Below are 15893 nucleotides of genomic sequence, written 5' to 3' on the forward strand. Positions count from 1 at the left end.
AGGGTTATGTAGCTTCTCTAAGCTCTAGCCTTCTCATCTGTAAAATGGGACAACACCTCTCTTGTAGATTGATATGAAGAAGAAATTATATCATTCATGTAAAGCACTCAGGATATTGCCTAACATTACACATAAAACTTCATAAATGGAACTGTTATTCACCACTCTATTCTTTGGAGAATTCATTTTACCAACTAAATCCCCCATATTGCCTTTTAAATTCTCTTCATTTATACTGCAACTAAGCAAAGAATGTGTATGTGCTTTTTCACTCAAGTCATGTCTGAGTCTTTGTGACCCCATGGATTGTAGCCCGTCAGGGCTCTGTAAATGGGGATTCTTCAGGCAAGAATACTGGAGTGGGTTGCCATGCCCTCCTCCAGGGGATCTTCCCAACCCAGGGATCAAACCCAGGTCTAGCAAAGACTACCTGATTCAAATTTGATCATTATAGTATGCCTACACCTTTTAAAATCACTCTATTTAATAACTCCATAACCTTCTAGGTAATTTAACTTAGCAATTTCAACTTCTTTAGACTTTGCTCCAAATAGGAACATTTTCTGAGTGTTTAATCCTACTCACCCCATCTCAGAACATTTCCGTTTTTATATGTCCCTTTAAAAATGGGAAACAACAAATGGAATAATAAGACCTAATTTTATGCCATGAGGTACGTTTAGTGGAACTTTTTGATCAGGTGCACAAATGAAATACAGCCAGGCCCACGTCCATGTCTAAGTGAACCTCTCATCCAGTGTGACTCCCCAGATTTTCTCCTACTTATAAACTTAACTTGTCATTCGGATCTTTTATTTTATTTTCCTGTTATATTATTTTATTCCCCTATTATAGTCATTGAGATTTTCAGTATTTTGAATTACACTCTGATTTTGTTTAACTGAGGGGTGGAGAGGCTCTTAAGTAAGGGCTCAAAGCTGAATCTATAAAATGAGACAGTGGCTAACAACAGCTATAGAATATGCTTTACTAAGAAAAAGAAAATCCAGTTAGGAAAACAACAACAAAAACCCATACTCTTTGCTTAGTGTAGAATTTGTACTTTTGGAAACTACATATGATTTTTCTTTATCCTACCCAGTTAATATCTTGTAACATGATATTTTAAGAAAAAGTGGGATAACAAGGTGATGAATTTCATGGATGAAGGTTTTCTTAGGATAATTTCAGCCACTTCTACTACTGTTTCAGTATATAGGTAGGGATTAGTAGAGATTAGAGTTTTAGAAATTCCACACCATCTTTCTTATGAAAGAATTTCTAAAAAAGAAGGGCACAGACTTTGGAACCAGAGAGACTCAGATTCAAACCCTGCAGCTTACTTGCTGCATAATCTTGGACAAGATACTTAGACTCTTAGAATCTCAGTTTCCTGATCTGTAAGTTGGGCTAATTAGATCTACCTGGCAGAATTCTTGGGCGGTTTCGAGCTAATGAAACATTTAGTAGAGTGCCTGGCAAAAGTGGATACTCAATAAATAACAGTGACTTTTGTTTTATTGTAATGGCTTTCCTGGCAGGCTACCAGGAAACATACTCTCTCATTATAGAGTGCCCTAGATTCTTGAGGTCCCTGGCATTTCTCTACCTTGAAAGGAGTTAACAGTGGTGCCCAAGTCTTGTATTTGGAATGGAAAACTCAAGCCCAGAAACAGATTTAGGCATATAGTTCATGTTTATTGGATTGAATTGAAGGCTCACCTTTTGGATTTCTGTTAACTTGGGGGCCAGTGGTGGATGGTGTCCTTCTATCATCCTTGAAGTTCTCCATTTTCATGCTTCACCCTCACACTCCCCTGAACCCTACTGTGGAGGAGGCAACCAGGTCAACTTCCTGTCCCTCGGAACCTGGTTCAGAGGCAAAAATGAGACACCAAGACAGCTTCACGCATCTCTGACCATAATTTGACGTAACTCTGGACCTGAAACACTCACACAAGAGGCATTCTAGAATAACATCTCTCTTGGAGTGTGTGGTGCTATTTTCATATTGGTAGAACTCTAATTGTTACTTTAACCCTTGAGAGAGATGGGTCTTTTTGAGAGTAGTAGTATCCCCACTGTACTCAGGGGAAAGTGGAGAAGGACCAAAGAGAGCAGACTTGGTAGAAGCATGAACTGCAGTTGAAAATCAGTGGCCCTTCTGGTTTCTCCGGTGCTAAATCACGTTTTCTTCATTTTTATTTGGCCAATAAGGTGAGGCCCCACAGGAAGAGGGTGGAGTTACTATTTCATAATGGGTTAAAAACCCATTGTCTCAAGTCAAGCTTGCAGACAGGCTGATTGCCTGCCTTTTCCCATGTCAGAATGCCCCAAAATATTTTCTTATGCTATTGACTGCAGCCAAGTGAAGTCTTCAATATTAGAGACGCTTTGAATATTTGCAGACAGAGCAAGGTCCACAGAGGCTCAGTTACCTGTATTTGCATGGAAACAATAATATTAGTACATAGACCGTTCTTATATTTGACTTTTAGAACCCAAAGAGGACAGACTTGGAATTGTTTTCCTGGCTACCTTTGGGTCTGTTCACCTCCACCACTGGAAAGGTTTCTCCAGCTCTGGCCTTGTCCTTCTCATTTCTATCCATGGACTCAGTTTCAGTTCTAAGAATTATCATCTAGTTTCATTGCAGCCCATAAGGAGATAGAAGGTGCTTTCTCATCAAAGCAGCCCTTTTCACCCTTTCCTCTCAAGTTCAGCCTGAGACCCTGCCACACCAATTCAGTTTCTCCATCTTTTAACCCAGCTTTCTCCCTGAACCGCTCCAGAGATCAGAAGAGTCTACAGCCCCAGTGGTCCCTTTCATCTCCCCGTCACCCCGTCCCCAGCCCCTACTCAGCCACGGAGTGGGTTAGTGAGGCCCAGCTTCTTGCCAGCCAGCCCTGCATTCCTGAGAAGAGCTGAGTGAGGCTGGGCATGCCTGCAGAGAGGGAGTTTTCTCTTGTACACGCTCAGCACGGTATTTTTTGATTCATGAATATTAAAGGATTTGAGATCACAAGGCCTTACCTCCTCCATCTTGCACCCTTTGAAAACATAATAGCTCTTTTATTTCATGGCACTTGACTTTGTTTATTCAGCACAATCAGGGCAGCATTCAGGCTATAGCAAGCCTGTTAAATATTTACCCATGAGGCGGATATTTATACATGAATCAGCAGCACTTATCAGCGTGCAATGCTGGAAGTCAGGTTCAGAACTCTCACAGGCTGAAAAACTACTGAGTTAAATAAAGAGTGCAGCGAGTGTCCTTTAAGAAATCAACTCTCGTTTAAAACTATCCTTTGTAGTGTCTGAAGGGCTTCACACATTGAGGCTTCCTTCCCCTGCACAGCTAAGTTGTTCACAATTGAACATGACAGAGTGGTTGGTCCATCACATCCGAGATGCAGTGAATCTGGTTGTTTGACCATCTGGGTGTGAACAAAATCAGGAGGAATACTTGCCCTGCTGCCATGTGGAAAGTTGTAAAGGGAGATGAGCTGTGTAGCACTGTGCTTCCGTGGTGGTCTGAGTGCTTCTAGAAGCCCTTTAACCTCATTGAAATCCTGACCCTGCTCACTGGTAGTCATCCCCAGTGTGTCTTTCCATCCTTGCAGCCCTTTCAAGATTATACTCCACCCCCGCTTGGGTGGCATAGCGGTAAAGAACCCACCTACCAATGCAGAAGATGTAAGAGACGTGGGTTTGATCCTTAGGTCGGAAAAATCCACTGGAGGAGGGCATGGCAACCCACTCCAGTATTCTTGCCTAGGAAATCCCATGGACAGAGGAGCCTGGCAGGCTACAGTTCATGGGGTGGCAAAGAGTCAGACACGACTGAAGTGACTTAGCACACACACCCCCTCCCCAGGAGGCACATAATTCAGCAGTCGCAGCAGCCTGGACACTAGCAACAGGCTTCCCTGAATTCAGATCCCAGCTGTACCATTTCCCGGTTGTGTGACTGCAGGGAAGTTTCTTCTGCTCTCTGAGCCTCAATTTCTTCACGTGTAAAATCACAGTGATGATTTCCACCTCATTGAGTTATAGAGAGGGTTCAACTAGATACTGGGAAAGCACCTGGCGACCAGGATTAGTTCTTGATGATCACAGAAGCAGGGTGCGGAGAGGTGGCCCTGGCAGCAGAGCAGCCGGCCTTTGGGTTTCTCCAGACCTCTGCTTCTTTCTATTATTATAGGTAATTTTTGTTTAATGGCTGTGTCTCAGGAGCAGTTAGAGAGATTCAAGTTGATTTTTCACACACTGTTTTTACTCATTGTATTCAATTTAGTGAATGATTTAAAACTCATTCTGTAGATTTTATACAGATCAAAGTCCATTGCTATCAATTCCGGGGAACTGTCCAAATCATTGGCGGGGGGCGGGGGGGGTTATTATGCTAAAGATTGTTTCTCGAAGTAACCTATGAGAAGCCTGGATCTTAGTATTCTGTTATGCAGATATTTCACCAAAAACCACAGGCTATAGATACTGGATTTATTGTTCTCATAATTTAAAATTTTCTTCTTAATCAGTTTTCCATCCTAATGGAACCATTAGACCCTTGGAGTGAGATGCGCACCCTCTATGTACTTTTGCATACATAAGAGGGAACAGAAAGGCTTCCTCTAGTTCACAGAAAGTCACAGGAATTTTCCTAGCTTTCTTCAGAGTTGAGGCTAAATCTCATCTAGTGTCTACTCTGAGAGTAGCAAATGGAAATGATGTTCTTGCCGATTCTGTGCAGTTGCAGGGTGTACATGATTCATTAATGTCATACTTAGTCAAACGCTGTCGCAGAATCTTCTCAGTTGTCAGAGTTGTGCGTTTTACTTATCTTCTGAGTAGGGTAAGTCAACAGCGAATGTTTCTACTCTGTATTGAGTTACTCGCATCACCTGGAATTTTGTTTCTTGGGATTTCTCATTCCCATAAATAAACATAACATTCATCTTTACCTAAAAAGATTAATTTCAGAAATCTGTAGTCAACAGAGAGACAGACTGGTCCTGGAGTCCTTTGGCTAGTTACAGATATTGTTCCTTGTACCACAAACTCTGTGTGTGTGTGTGCGCTCAGTCACTTCAGTCATGTCTGACTCTTTATGACTCCGTGGATGGTAGCCCCCCAGGCTCCTCTGTCCTTGGGATTTTCCAGGCAAGAATGCTGGCATGGGTTGCCATTTCCTCCTCCAGTGTTCTTCCTGACCCAGGTATTGAACGCGCATCTCCTGCACTGCAGACAGATTCTTTACCACTGAGCCACCAGGGAAGACCACAAACTCTAGACCGAGTCTCTCTGCTCTAAACTATTTGAGAATGATTTTACAGACTGTTATTGTGAAGTGTTTTGTTTCTATGTACAGTCTCATTACTGCGGGGACTTGGATAATGAATAATCACAGGATTAAGGGATTGAGGGGTCTTTTTATATCCTGTTTGTCTTAAAGAAATGGTTTAAGGGGGTTATAGAAATATATACGTTAAAATAAATTCAAGTAAGAAAAACAAATTAGGACCAAAGAAGAGTAGGAAAAAAGATGAAATCAAGATTAAGGATGATATACAAAATGCATGCTATAAGGTTCTGAACAATCTTCTTAATCATTCTATGCCAGTTAATTTAAACTGAAAAGAGAATCTCCAGGAAAGTTCTGGAACCTGTTTCTAGATCAGCAGTGTGTCTTAGTGCTTGGATTGATGATTTTTTTACTGTACCTTCTTGTTCAGATGAGTCGAATATCAGTGTTGACTGTGATTAGTTGCACACTTTCTACCCATATTGGCCCTCAGACTCCAGACCAGTATTTCAGAAAATGCTTAACTGCTTAACACCATTTAAAAATTGAGAGCTTAAATCATCTGGATTTCTGGCTTCAGTTGAAAAATTAGGATCTGATAAGACCAGGCGTGGGTTGCTACATATTAGAAACCAGCTGAGGCTGAGCAGTGGGAGCCCTTCCCACTGTGTGCAAAATCTCCAGTCCCTACCTGGTTCTCTGCACTCATTTACAAAACCTGCCTGGGCTGCCTAACCCCCGAGCGACTGCATCCCCTTCTCTTGACCACCTACTTCACATGGCTCAGTGGTAAAGAATCCGCCAGTAATGCAGGAGACGTGAGTTTGATCCCTTGGTTGGGAAGATCCCCTGGAGAAGGAAATGGCAACACACTCCAGTATTCTTGCCTGGAAAACCCCATGGACAGAGGAGCCTGGCAGGCTACGGTCCATGGGGTTGCAAAAGAGTCGGACATGACTGAGCGACTTTCACTCACTTCACTCACAAGAATGAGAAAACTAAAGTCCAAAGAGGCTGCTCAAGGCAGCCAAGCCAGTGAGCTGCAGAACTAGTCCCTTTGGTTCTCTATAACACCGGCACATCAGTTCAGCATTTAATGAATGACGTATCTTTGCTTGGCTCAATTATGAATTGGGCATAATCAAAAGCATAAAAGTCTGTGTTTCAGTAACAGGTACAACCCATTTGTATTGGTAAGACATTTACCTATGCCAATCAAAATTTGCTTATCTGTACTTTTGTGATAGGATCATGAGTTGTCATTAATCGTTAGTTGTTAGTTATGTGTAATGTGAACATGCTGCTGTAACAAAATGGATTAAAATATAGAAATGGAATCATAAAGTGAAGCACCTAGTTTCGCCATCATTGATTCAGGCAGTTGGTGGGCAGACTTGGACAAGAGAAACCAAGTGTGTTGGGAATGTCACATAAGTTGCTTGAGCCCTAAGAGAAGTATCCACTGTACTCTTGTCCTTTCAGTGCACTTGGCGGCTCCTCGGCTCTTCACATCCCAGCTTTTCCAGGAGGAGGCTGTCTCATTGATTATGTTCCCCAAGTGTGCCACCTGCTCACCAACAAGGTAAAAGCAAGTCCCCTGCCTCCGCAGCCTTGTAAGGCTCCTTCCTCCAGTGTCATTTCCCCAGCATCGTGGTGCAAACACCATCCTCTCCACCCCATCTTAGTTTCAACCTCCATCTGACATGGCCTTTCCTGCTATGAATTAGATTTCATCAGTTTCTCTCCCACTTTATTTGCCCTCCTTCCTTTTCTGAGGATTCTGACCTCCCTATTCCAGTCTTATCTTCATCTTTTTTTAAATTGAAGGATAATTGCTTTACAATGTGTTGTTTTCTACCGTACAAAAACTTGAATCAGCCATAAGTATACATATGTCCCCTCCCTCAAGAGCCTTCCTCCCACCTCCCCCACTAACTCACTCCTCTGGGTTGTCATAGGCACTGGGTTAAGCTACCTGTTGTTATACAGAAGTTTCCCACTAGCTATCTGTTTTACACGTGGTAATGTGTATGTTTCAATGCTGCTCTCTCAATTTGGTCCCCTTCTCCTCTCACTGTGTCCACAAGTCTGTTCTCTATGTCTGTGTCTCTATTCCTGCCCTGCAAATAGGTGCATCAGTACCATTTTTCTAGATTTCATATATATGCATTAAAATGCGATACTTGTTTTTCTGACTTTACTCTGTATAACAGGCTCTAGGTTCATCTACTTTACTAGAACTGACTCAAAATGGTTCCTTTTTATAGCTGAGTAATATTCCATTGTATATGTATACCACAACTTCTTTATCCATTCACCTGTTGATGGACATCTAGGTTGCTTCCATGTCTTGGCTATTGTAAATAGTACCGCAATGAACATTGGGGTACGTGTGTCTTTTTCAATTATGGTTTTCTCAGGGTATCCCATTAATGGGAATGCTGGATCATATGGTAATTTTATTCCTAGTGTTTTAAGGAATCTCCGTACTGTTCTCCGTAGTGGCTGTGTCAATTTACATTCCCACCAACAGTGCAAAAAGGGTTCTCTTTTCTCCACACCCTCTCCAGCATTTATTATTTGTGGATTTTTTTGATGGTGGCCATTCTAACTGGTGTGAGGTGATACCTTATTGTAGTTTTGATTTGCATTTCTCCAATAATGAGTGATGTTGAGCATTTTTTAATGTGTTCATTGGCCATCTCTATGTCTTTTCTGGAGAAATGTCTGCTTAGGTTCTTCATCTTTTAAACGTATATCTTCTCATTCTTGAATTTCCTTTATGCCCTAAGTTTTTGCTTCTTCTTATGATTTAAACCTTCTTATGGTTTAAAATTTTTGAACTCTTTCATTTCCCACTTATTATATGTGTGTGTGTGTGTGTTTGCCACTAGTTAGTATCACAGTGATTCTGTCAAGCGGCTCTCGTCTCTTTCTGCTTTTCTGTACAGCACGTTTTAATAGTTGGTTCCTGATTCTTTCTGTCATGCCCAGGAACAGTTTGCCAGAGTCCTGCTTGTTGGGACAGGATTTCCAGTTCAGCTTGGCTTATAGCCAGATTATAGCCAGATCATCTAAAGCTTTCCCTTAGCTGCGTTAATGAGCCTTTACACTGGCAAGTAACTGAGCTTACACTATTGGTTCTTATCAGGTATTTCTGCAAGTATAGAATGTACTTGCTAGTGTCCAGCCAGTTCATTTAGCTAAAAACTGGAGCTATTAGTCCACAGACAATACTGACTTTCTTTCTTTTCCCACATGGACTTAGTTTGCTTAATTCCCCAAATCCTATTTTCTTTGCTTCTGTTGACTTGTTCACAAGGGCTTGGAAAATAAATCTTTTGTTTATCTCTTTCATTCAAAAGATAGCTCATCTCTATATAGAAAATATTTTAGAAGTATAATAATATTTCAAAGTCTTTAGTATTATTTTTTAAATGTCAAAGGAACTAAAATCTGGCAACTCTGCAGTCTATGGGCTTGGCACAGATACTAGGGCATTTAACTCTCACGGAGTGGTTGCTATTCATCGGACCAGATTCCCCCAGCCCCTGCCCTCCCACAAAACTGATCGGAGGACAGCGTTCTTACTTACAGTATAGGTTTTACACTGCCTTCAAATCTGTGTCCCAGTATTATAGAGAAAAATGCAAATTTGGTCTTCCAGAACTGAGAAGAAAAGGCTTTTTAAAGCTCTCCAATTGAGATTAATTTCTAGTCATACATTCTCCTCAAAAAAAATTATAATACCATTTTCCCAGAAATACAAGAATCAGTCAGTTTTTCTTATCTGGTTCCCTTTCATTAATTTCACTTGTCTTTCAAAATTGATGTTCTTCTGCTTGCTACAAACGAGGACAGTATGGGCTGCTTTTAGAAACAATCTCTTCAAATGAATTTCCATAATTGCATTGGAATCTATCTTTATAGCCAGTTTTGTTGTGGGTTTCTGTTAAAATGGTTTTCTGTTTTTAAAATCAAGTATAGAGAACTGTTTTCATCCCCTTTTTAAACAAAGCCACTTAAGCAAACTTATCATCTGTTTTTCTTTCCCCAAAATAACATTTCTGATCCTGCCTTAAGCCTGCAAAGCAAGTACTGTTTTTATAAATTGACATAAAACCCCTAATATATAAATAGAATTGTTTTACTTTTAAAGGGTACAAATGGCTATCAGTACCAATTGTGTCAAGGTTATTTCAAGCACTTTATCTTGACCTTTGCTACCCATGGAGACTCAGTGTGGCTACAGCCAATATAAACTATTTGGGGGGTCTTTTTCTCCCACTGTTGCTTTCAGCCATTATAAAGACATTTTATAAGGAATGTATTTTTGCATTAGAAACTGATGGGTAAATGACTAACTTTCAGATGCCTAGCTTAATGAGTTCACAATTTTTTTTTATAGATACTATCACTTGGTGTTAAGAAGGAAATATAAAAAGGCAAAATAAAATTGCCTGTTGTAACACTCCTTATTCTGAATGTTACAAACCTAAAAAGAAATAATTGAGCATTACTGTCCTTTTCCGGAGAAGGCAATGGCACCCCACTCCAGTACTCTTGCCTGGAAAATCCCATGGATGAAGGAGCCTGGTGGGCTACAGTCTATGGGGCCGCTAGGAGTCAGACGCGACTGAGCGACTTCACTTTCCCTTTTCCCTTTCATGCACTGGAGAAGGAAATGGCAGCCCACTCCAGTATTCTTGCCTGGAGAATCCCGGGGACGGCGCAGCCTTGTGGGCTGCCGTCTGTGGGGTCGCGCAGAGTCGGACACGACTGAAGCAACTTAGCAGCAGCAGCAGCAACTGTCCTTTTCAATAGGAGTTGTAGTTCAAGGTAACCAGACAGACCCATTTGATGAGAGGAAGCTCTTCTTTATAGAGAATCCCAGCTGTTAAATGCAGATAGAATGAGAAAATACAAACACACCATTTTTCAGGCCTCAGTTGAAGTAATTGATTCAGACAAGGATTTCCAACAGATACTAAAACCATTAAGGAACTTGATCTTTCCCTGCTTTGAGGAGTGTACCCCTGGATTACTCACTCTGGCAAAAGGGAACCATTCCCTTACAGTACCATGGTCTGGCTGATGTCACTTTAACCAGTGATCAAACTCAGTATCACCTAGGAAGTTTTCTTGCCAAAAATGTTTAACCTGGATCCAAGGGGTCTCGAAGAGTCAGACACGACTGAGCGACTTCACTTTCACTTTTCACTTTCATGCATTGGGGAAGGAAATGGCAACCCACTCCAGTGTTCTTGCCTGGAGAATCCCAGGGACGGCAGAGCCTGGTGGGCTGCCATCTATGGGGTCGCATCAGCAGCAGCAATGACACCTTTAGCTCTAACTTCCAATTCATAGGAAATATAGAAGGTAGAGAAAAAAGGAAGGAAACAATCGGAGAGTCTAGAGTGCAGGGTAAGACAGTTAGCCCAATCTCTGAAAAGTCAGTACATCCCAGGAGGTACTATTATTCAATAGTATAAGACTTTCTAGATTAAACTAAATAAATTCAGAGAATGAATTACTAAATTTTGTTGAGTGTGATAACAGTATTGTGATTGTGTAGGAAGCTGTCTTGTTTTTCGGAGGTGCATGCTTAAGTGTTCAGGGGCACACTGTCATGATGTCTCTAATTTCCTCTGAAACATTTCAGCAAGATTGATTGACATGTTGATAGATAGGTAGATGGCTAGATAAAGCAACTAGACAAAATATTCACAGTTATTGAAGATAGGTGTGGGAATATGGGTGTTCATTTTACTATTCTTTCTACTTCTGTGAATCTTGGAAATTTTATATGATAAAGCATTTAATAATTCCCTACTGTACTCAGCTGTGGGTTTGTGTTCCAGGTGCAGTATGTGATTCAGGGCTATCACAAAAGAAGAGAGTATATCGCTGCCTTCCTCAGCCACTTTGGCACGTAAGTTTTTCATTAAGACCATAAATCAGTGATGCCCTCACATCCTGGTGACTCTAAGGAGAGGGCTCAATGAAGAAAATAGCACTTAGTTCTTCCATATGATACCTTTCAGGGCTATTTTGGTTCTACCTGGTGTGTTGCTCACACTAATGCTCCCAGAAAGACATTTTTTTCAGATTGTTTGGAAAATAGAGTCAAATATCTTCCCTGGAACAGCCACATAACTAGCCCCGAACACCACAGTAAAAGTGGTTGTCACAACTGCTGTTTCTTGCGCTCTTTACAGTCTACACAGCACATTCACCTCCGTCATCTCACAGTGGTCACATGAGCCAGGTGGGCATTCCTGGCACATTCTATGAAAAAAAGCCTATAAAACTTGACCAATTCAGTCACCTGTGGAAGTCTCAGAGAGAGCTGGGGCAAGAACCCTGTTCCTCAGATCTCAGGTCTCCTGACAGGACTCCCACTCCCCACGGGGCCGTAGAGATTCAGGAAGGAAATCTGACTTTAGACACCAGTGCCATGACTCACACTTGGGATTAGTGTGTTGGAAGAAGGCCCTGCGAGGGAGGAGGGCAGTGTGTAGCTGCAGTTCCAGGGTGGGTGTCTCCTCTGGCCACCCACCCTGTGCTCTGGCCCTTTCCTTCGTGTGGCCTGGGCTGGCTGCTCTGCAGCTGTTTCCTTAATGGTGGCAGAGCCCTTATCAACCTCCCACTCAGGGCTTAGCTTGGGGGCTGGTGGGTGGTTGCATTTTCCTCACAGTCTCTTTAAAAGGTGGAGCACACTCTGCCTAAGCACTAAGCATTTTAGTGCTCTCGTTACCTCCCACCTCATTCCAGAGAAGGTGTGTATATTAAAATTTTAAACCAGTAACTGAAGAAATTAAGATAAAAGGAGTGAGAAGATGAAATCAAGAATAAGGTTGGGATATAATTTTACAAATGTGGCATAATTAAAAGAAAATTTCTGACTCCTCAAGACAATTTCAAGAAATTTTCTCATCCATTGTGGAATTTCCCATATCACCAAAATAGAGTAAAAATATCTAAACAGCATAACTGTTAATGAGTCATGAGTCTCTTAACATTTAAGGTATTTTTCAGCTTTCTTTATGAGCATTTTGAGAAAGTGCTTATGATATGAACAGTGCTTAATAAATAACTCTGTTAGTCTTCTCATTTTTGAGTAAGATAATTTTTTGTGTATGTTACTGAAAATGAAGATGTTAGCACAGTGACCTGCAAAGCAGGGTGTGTGTACCTCAGGGGCATGTGCCTCCCCTCACTTCATTGGTATTCAAGAAAAGGGTGAAAAATTGCATTTACACTTGTTAACAGTTGTTTTTAAATCGCGTTCTATGTGTGTACATTTTTGTGTTTTATTACACATATAATATAGCAGTACTTGTCTACAACTATAAAATCATATACAAATAGTACTATATACTGTACTATGTGCATAATCAGAAGGATTCTGTCAGTGCTTGTTTTTGCTTATGGGGTGCAGGATCTAAAAAGTTTAGATATCAATGTTGTAATATTGAGTAAATTACATATCCATAAAAGAAATACAAACTGATGAATAAAGTTGTTGACTTAAGTCAGCAGACTTTAATGATGTGTCAACACTCTTTGAGCAAATCACTCAGCCTTCAGTGCCTCAGTTCCTTTACCTTCACAGTTGGGTCAACTTTTCCTTCCTACTTAAATCTGGAGGCCATAAGTATTAATGGTCTGTTTAGCCTGACTCAGCCAGGGAGGAGGCATTTCTAAGGACAGCAAAGGTCTCCTTGTATGGATGAGAGAGAAAGTTATCCTTGTCCTCTCTGTGTGGTTAATATGGGCACATCATGGTGGTGTCACCCCCTATACACTCAGATCCAGAGGGAAATGGGGGAGAGGAGCCCATCAGAATTCAGTCCAGGCCCTTCTGTGTTTGGGGACTGTTCTCCTTTGACACAGGAGGTGTGCATCTCCCATCTGAATCCCACGTCCACCCTGCTAACGTTGCTACTTTGTCTTGAGCCCAGTGGGGAAGATCAGGGGACACAAGAGAAAGGATGCCAAGTACTGTGGAAGACAGTCATCTATAATCCTGAACTTAGTAACTTAGTAATACTGTCATTGCTTGTGACTGTTCAGTACCTGAATGAAAGTGAGACTGGACAATCACTGTATAGACCTGGGGTCTTTGCTGCCCTGACTTCTTCATTTGTCCTTTTGCACATAACTAGTGACTAACATTTGCATAGTATTTTGTGGATTGTTATTATTGTTCTGTCATTAAGTCATGCCCAACTCTTTGCAACCCCATGATCTGTAGCATGCTAGGCTTCCCTGGCCTTCACCATCTCCTGGAGTTTGCTCAAACTCATGTCCACTGAGTCAGTGATACCATCTAACCATTTTATGGGTGGCCTTACTTGTTTTTCACAACTCCATGATGAAGTTTGCACATATGATTATATTTGTTTTACAGATAAGGAAACTGAGGCTCCAAAGGCTAAGTGATTTGCCTGAGGTCATAATAGATAGTAAAGCTGTAACTCAAACCTAGATGCTTTCATTCCAAATCCCACATCCTTCCTGTGGTAACACTCATTTGTCTTAAATGTATCTCGGATTCAATAACCTTGCTTTATGAATATATTCTTTACTTGGTTCCATTTCTTTGATACCTTGTTTTTATGAGGGTTTTTTGTGTGTGTGTGTTTTTATTACTTAGGGGTGTTGTGGAATATGATGCAGAAGGCTTTACAAAACTCACTCTGTTGCTGATGTGGAAAGATTTTTGTTTCCTTGTACACAGTGAGTATACTTTTGCTATTAGCATGTCAACATACATTTTTAAATGCACTAAACCACATGTAATAATGAATATGACAGCCTTTAGTGTCCTGACTTGGTTCCTTTTACTTTAGCATAAGTGTATTTACTGCATGATCTCAACCAGGTATAATTTGCTACTTGGGGGATGTTTGGTAATGTCTGGAAACATTTTTGTTTGTCATGATGGTTAGGGGACCAGGGGTGGCTTTGTTGTTACTGGCATCAGTGGGTAGAGGTCAGAGATGTTGTTAAACATCCTACAGTGCATGGGACAGGTCCCTAAAGCACAAAGTTACTGAGTCCACAGTGTCAGTAGTGCTGAATTTAAGAAACCCTATCCTAGAGAGGGATTTTCCCCAGTGTCGCTAGTGGTAAAGAACCCACCTGCTAATGCAGGAGACATAAGAGACGCAGGTTCAATCCCTGGGTCAGGAAGATCCCCTGGAGGAGGGCATGGCCACCTGCTCCAGTATTCTTGCCTGGTAAATCCCATAAACAGAGGAATCTCGTGGGCTACAGTCCATAGGGTTGCAAAGAATCAGACACGACTGGAGCAACTTAGCATGCTTGCATCCTAAAGAGACTTCTATTTTCTCAGTATCTTTCCAGATTCAGGCCTCAAAACTTTCAAGATTACTCAAAACGTAGTGCCTTGATCATTTGGTTATCATTCTTACTTTTTAAGGCAGGGGTTCCCAACCTCCAATCCATGGACCAATCCCTCCTGTTAGATCAGTGATGGCATTAGATTAGAAATACAGCACACAATAAATGTAATGTACTTGAATCATCCCCAAACCATCTCCCCCCTGCCCCCAGTCCATGGAAAAATTGCCTTCCACAAAACTGGTCCCTGGTGCCAAAAAGGTTGGGGACTGCTGGTTTAAGGTATTTCCCAATAATAACTGCCTTGTCAGGCAGTGCTTCATATGGAGCTCCTACTCAATATAACTAGTCTTACGTGGGGCCACCATTTCAAATGCATCTGAAAAGTACAAGCATATTGTCTACATTAATTATATGCACAAAAAAGCAGAGTTGGAGAGGTGACGATTTTCATTTTGGGTGTGCCTCCAACTAATTATATGACCTTGTTCAAATTGCTGGGACAAGCCTCCCCCTGCTTTAGTCTTCTCTTACGTCACTGGGGATCAGGTTGTTAAGTCCTATAGAGACCTAAGCAGACAGAGCTTATCCTGCAATATAGGACCAGGTGGGAGAGGAAGTCCCAGTCAAGGCCTCCTGGCACTCTCCTCTTTGCTCACCATCTTCTGTGGCCCTACCCAGCTGAGCTGTATGCTAGTGCTTCCAGCGCTCACTTTTGATTCTGACCTTATGTATCACAGCTTTGGTTTTCTGTTCTGGGTGTTAATTCCTTTCTGAGATCTCACTTCCTATTTGCCATGTCTGCTTTGCCATCTTGATCCTGTGATTGTTTCTAGCTTGGTAATCTGACCCCAGATCCTGAGTGTATGCTTGGTTTGTCTTTCATGACCCTGGACAGCTACCTGGGAGATTAGTCTGGTGTGTTTCCTCTAGGCCGGCTCAGCAAGAGGGGTCTGTAACCTGCCACAAATGGTGGTGGCTGTGGGCAGAGGCCTCCCAGAGGAGCTGTGAGAGAAGGACACATAAGGAAGGACACATGGAGAGACAGTTAGAAACAGTAAGTTAGATGACTGCTTCAACGAGTTTTTTCATCCCAAAGTGGCGTGAAGTCTCAACAGTCTTTCTGAAAACTTACTTTGGTCTCCTGGCGATGATTCCACTTTCAAAAAAGATGTTGGTCAGTTGCTAAGTTGTATGTGTCCAACTCTTTGCAAGCTAG

The 15893-nt window shown here is 41.6% G+C and overlaps 1 protein-coding gene across 1 annotated transcript in view; it reads left to right on the forward strand.

Moving 5' to 3' along the window:
* BABAM2 (BRISC and BRCA1 A complex member 2) overlaps positions 1–15893 on the forward strand; it is a 408503-nt gene that overhangs the window by 295875 nt on the left and 96735 nt on the right. The window contains exons 8-10 of the mRNA XM_081484262.1: positions 6788–6887; positions 11167–11237; positions 13965–14047. Coding sequence (XP_081340388.1) covers positions 6788–6887; positions 11167–11237; positions 13965–14047 — 254 coding nt within the window. The remainder of the gene's footprint in view (positions 1–6787; positions 6888–11166; positions 11238–13964; positions 14048–15893) is intronic.

Source organism: Giraffa tippelskirchi, chromosome 4, assembly GCF_054371585.1.
Source record: "Giraffa tippelskirchi isolate mGirTip1 chromosome 4, T2T-mGirTip1v1.2.pri, whole genome shotgun sequence".
NCBI lineage: Eukaryota > Metazoa > Chordata > Mammalia > Artiodactyla > Giraffidae > Giraffa > Giraffa tippelskirchi.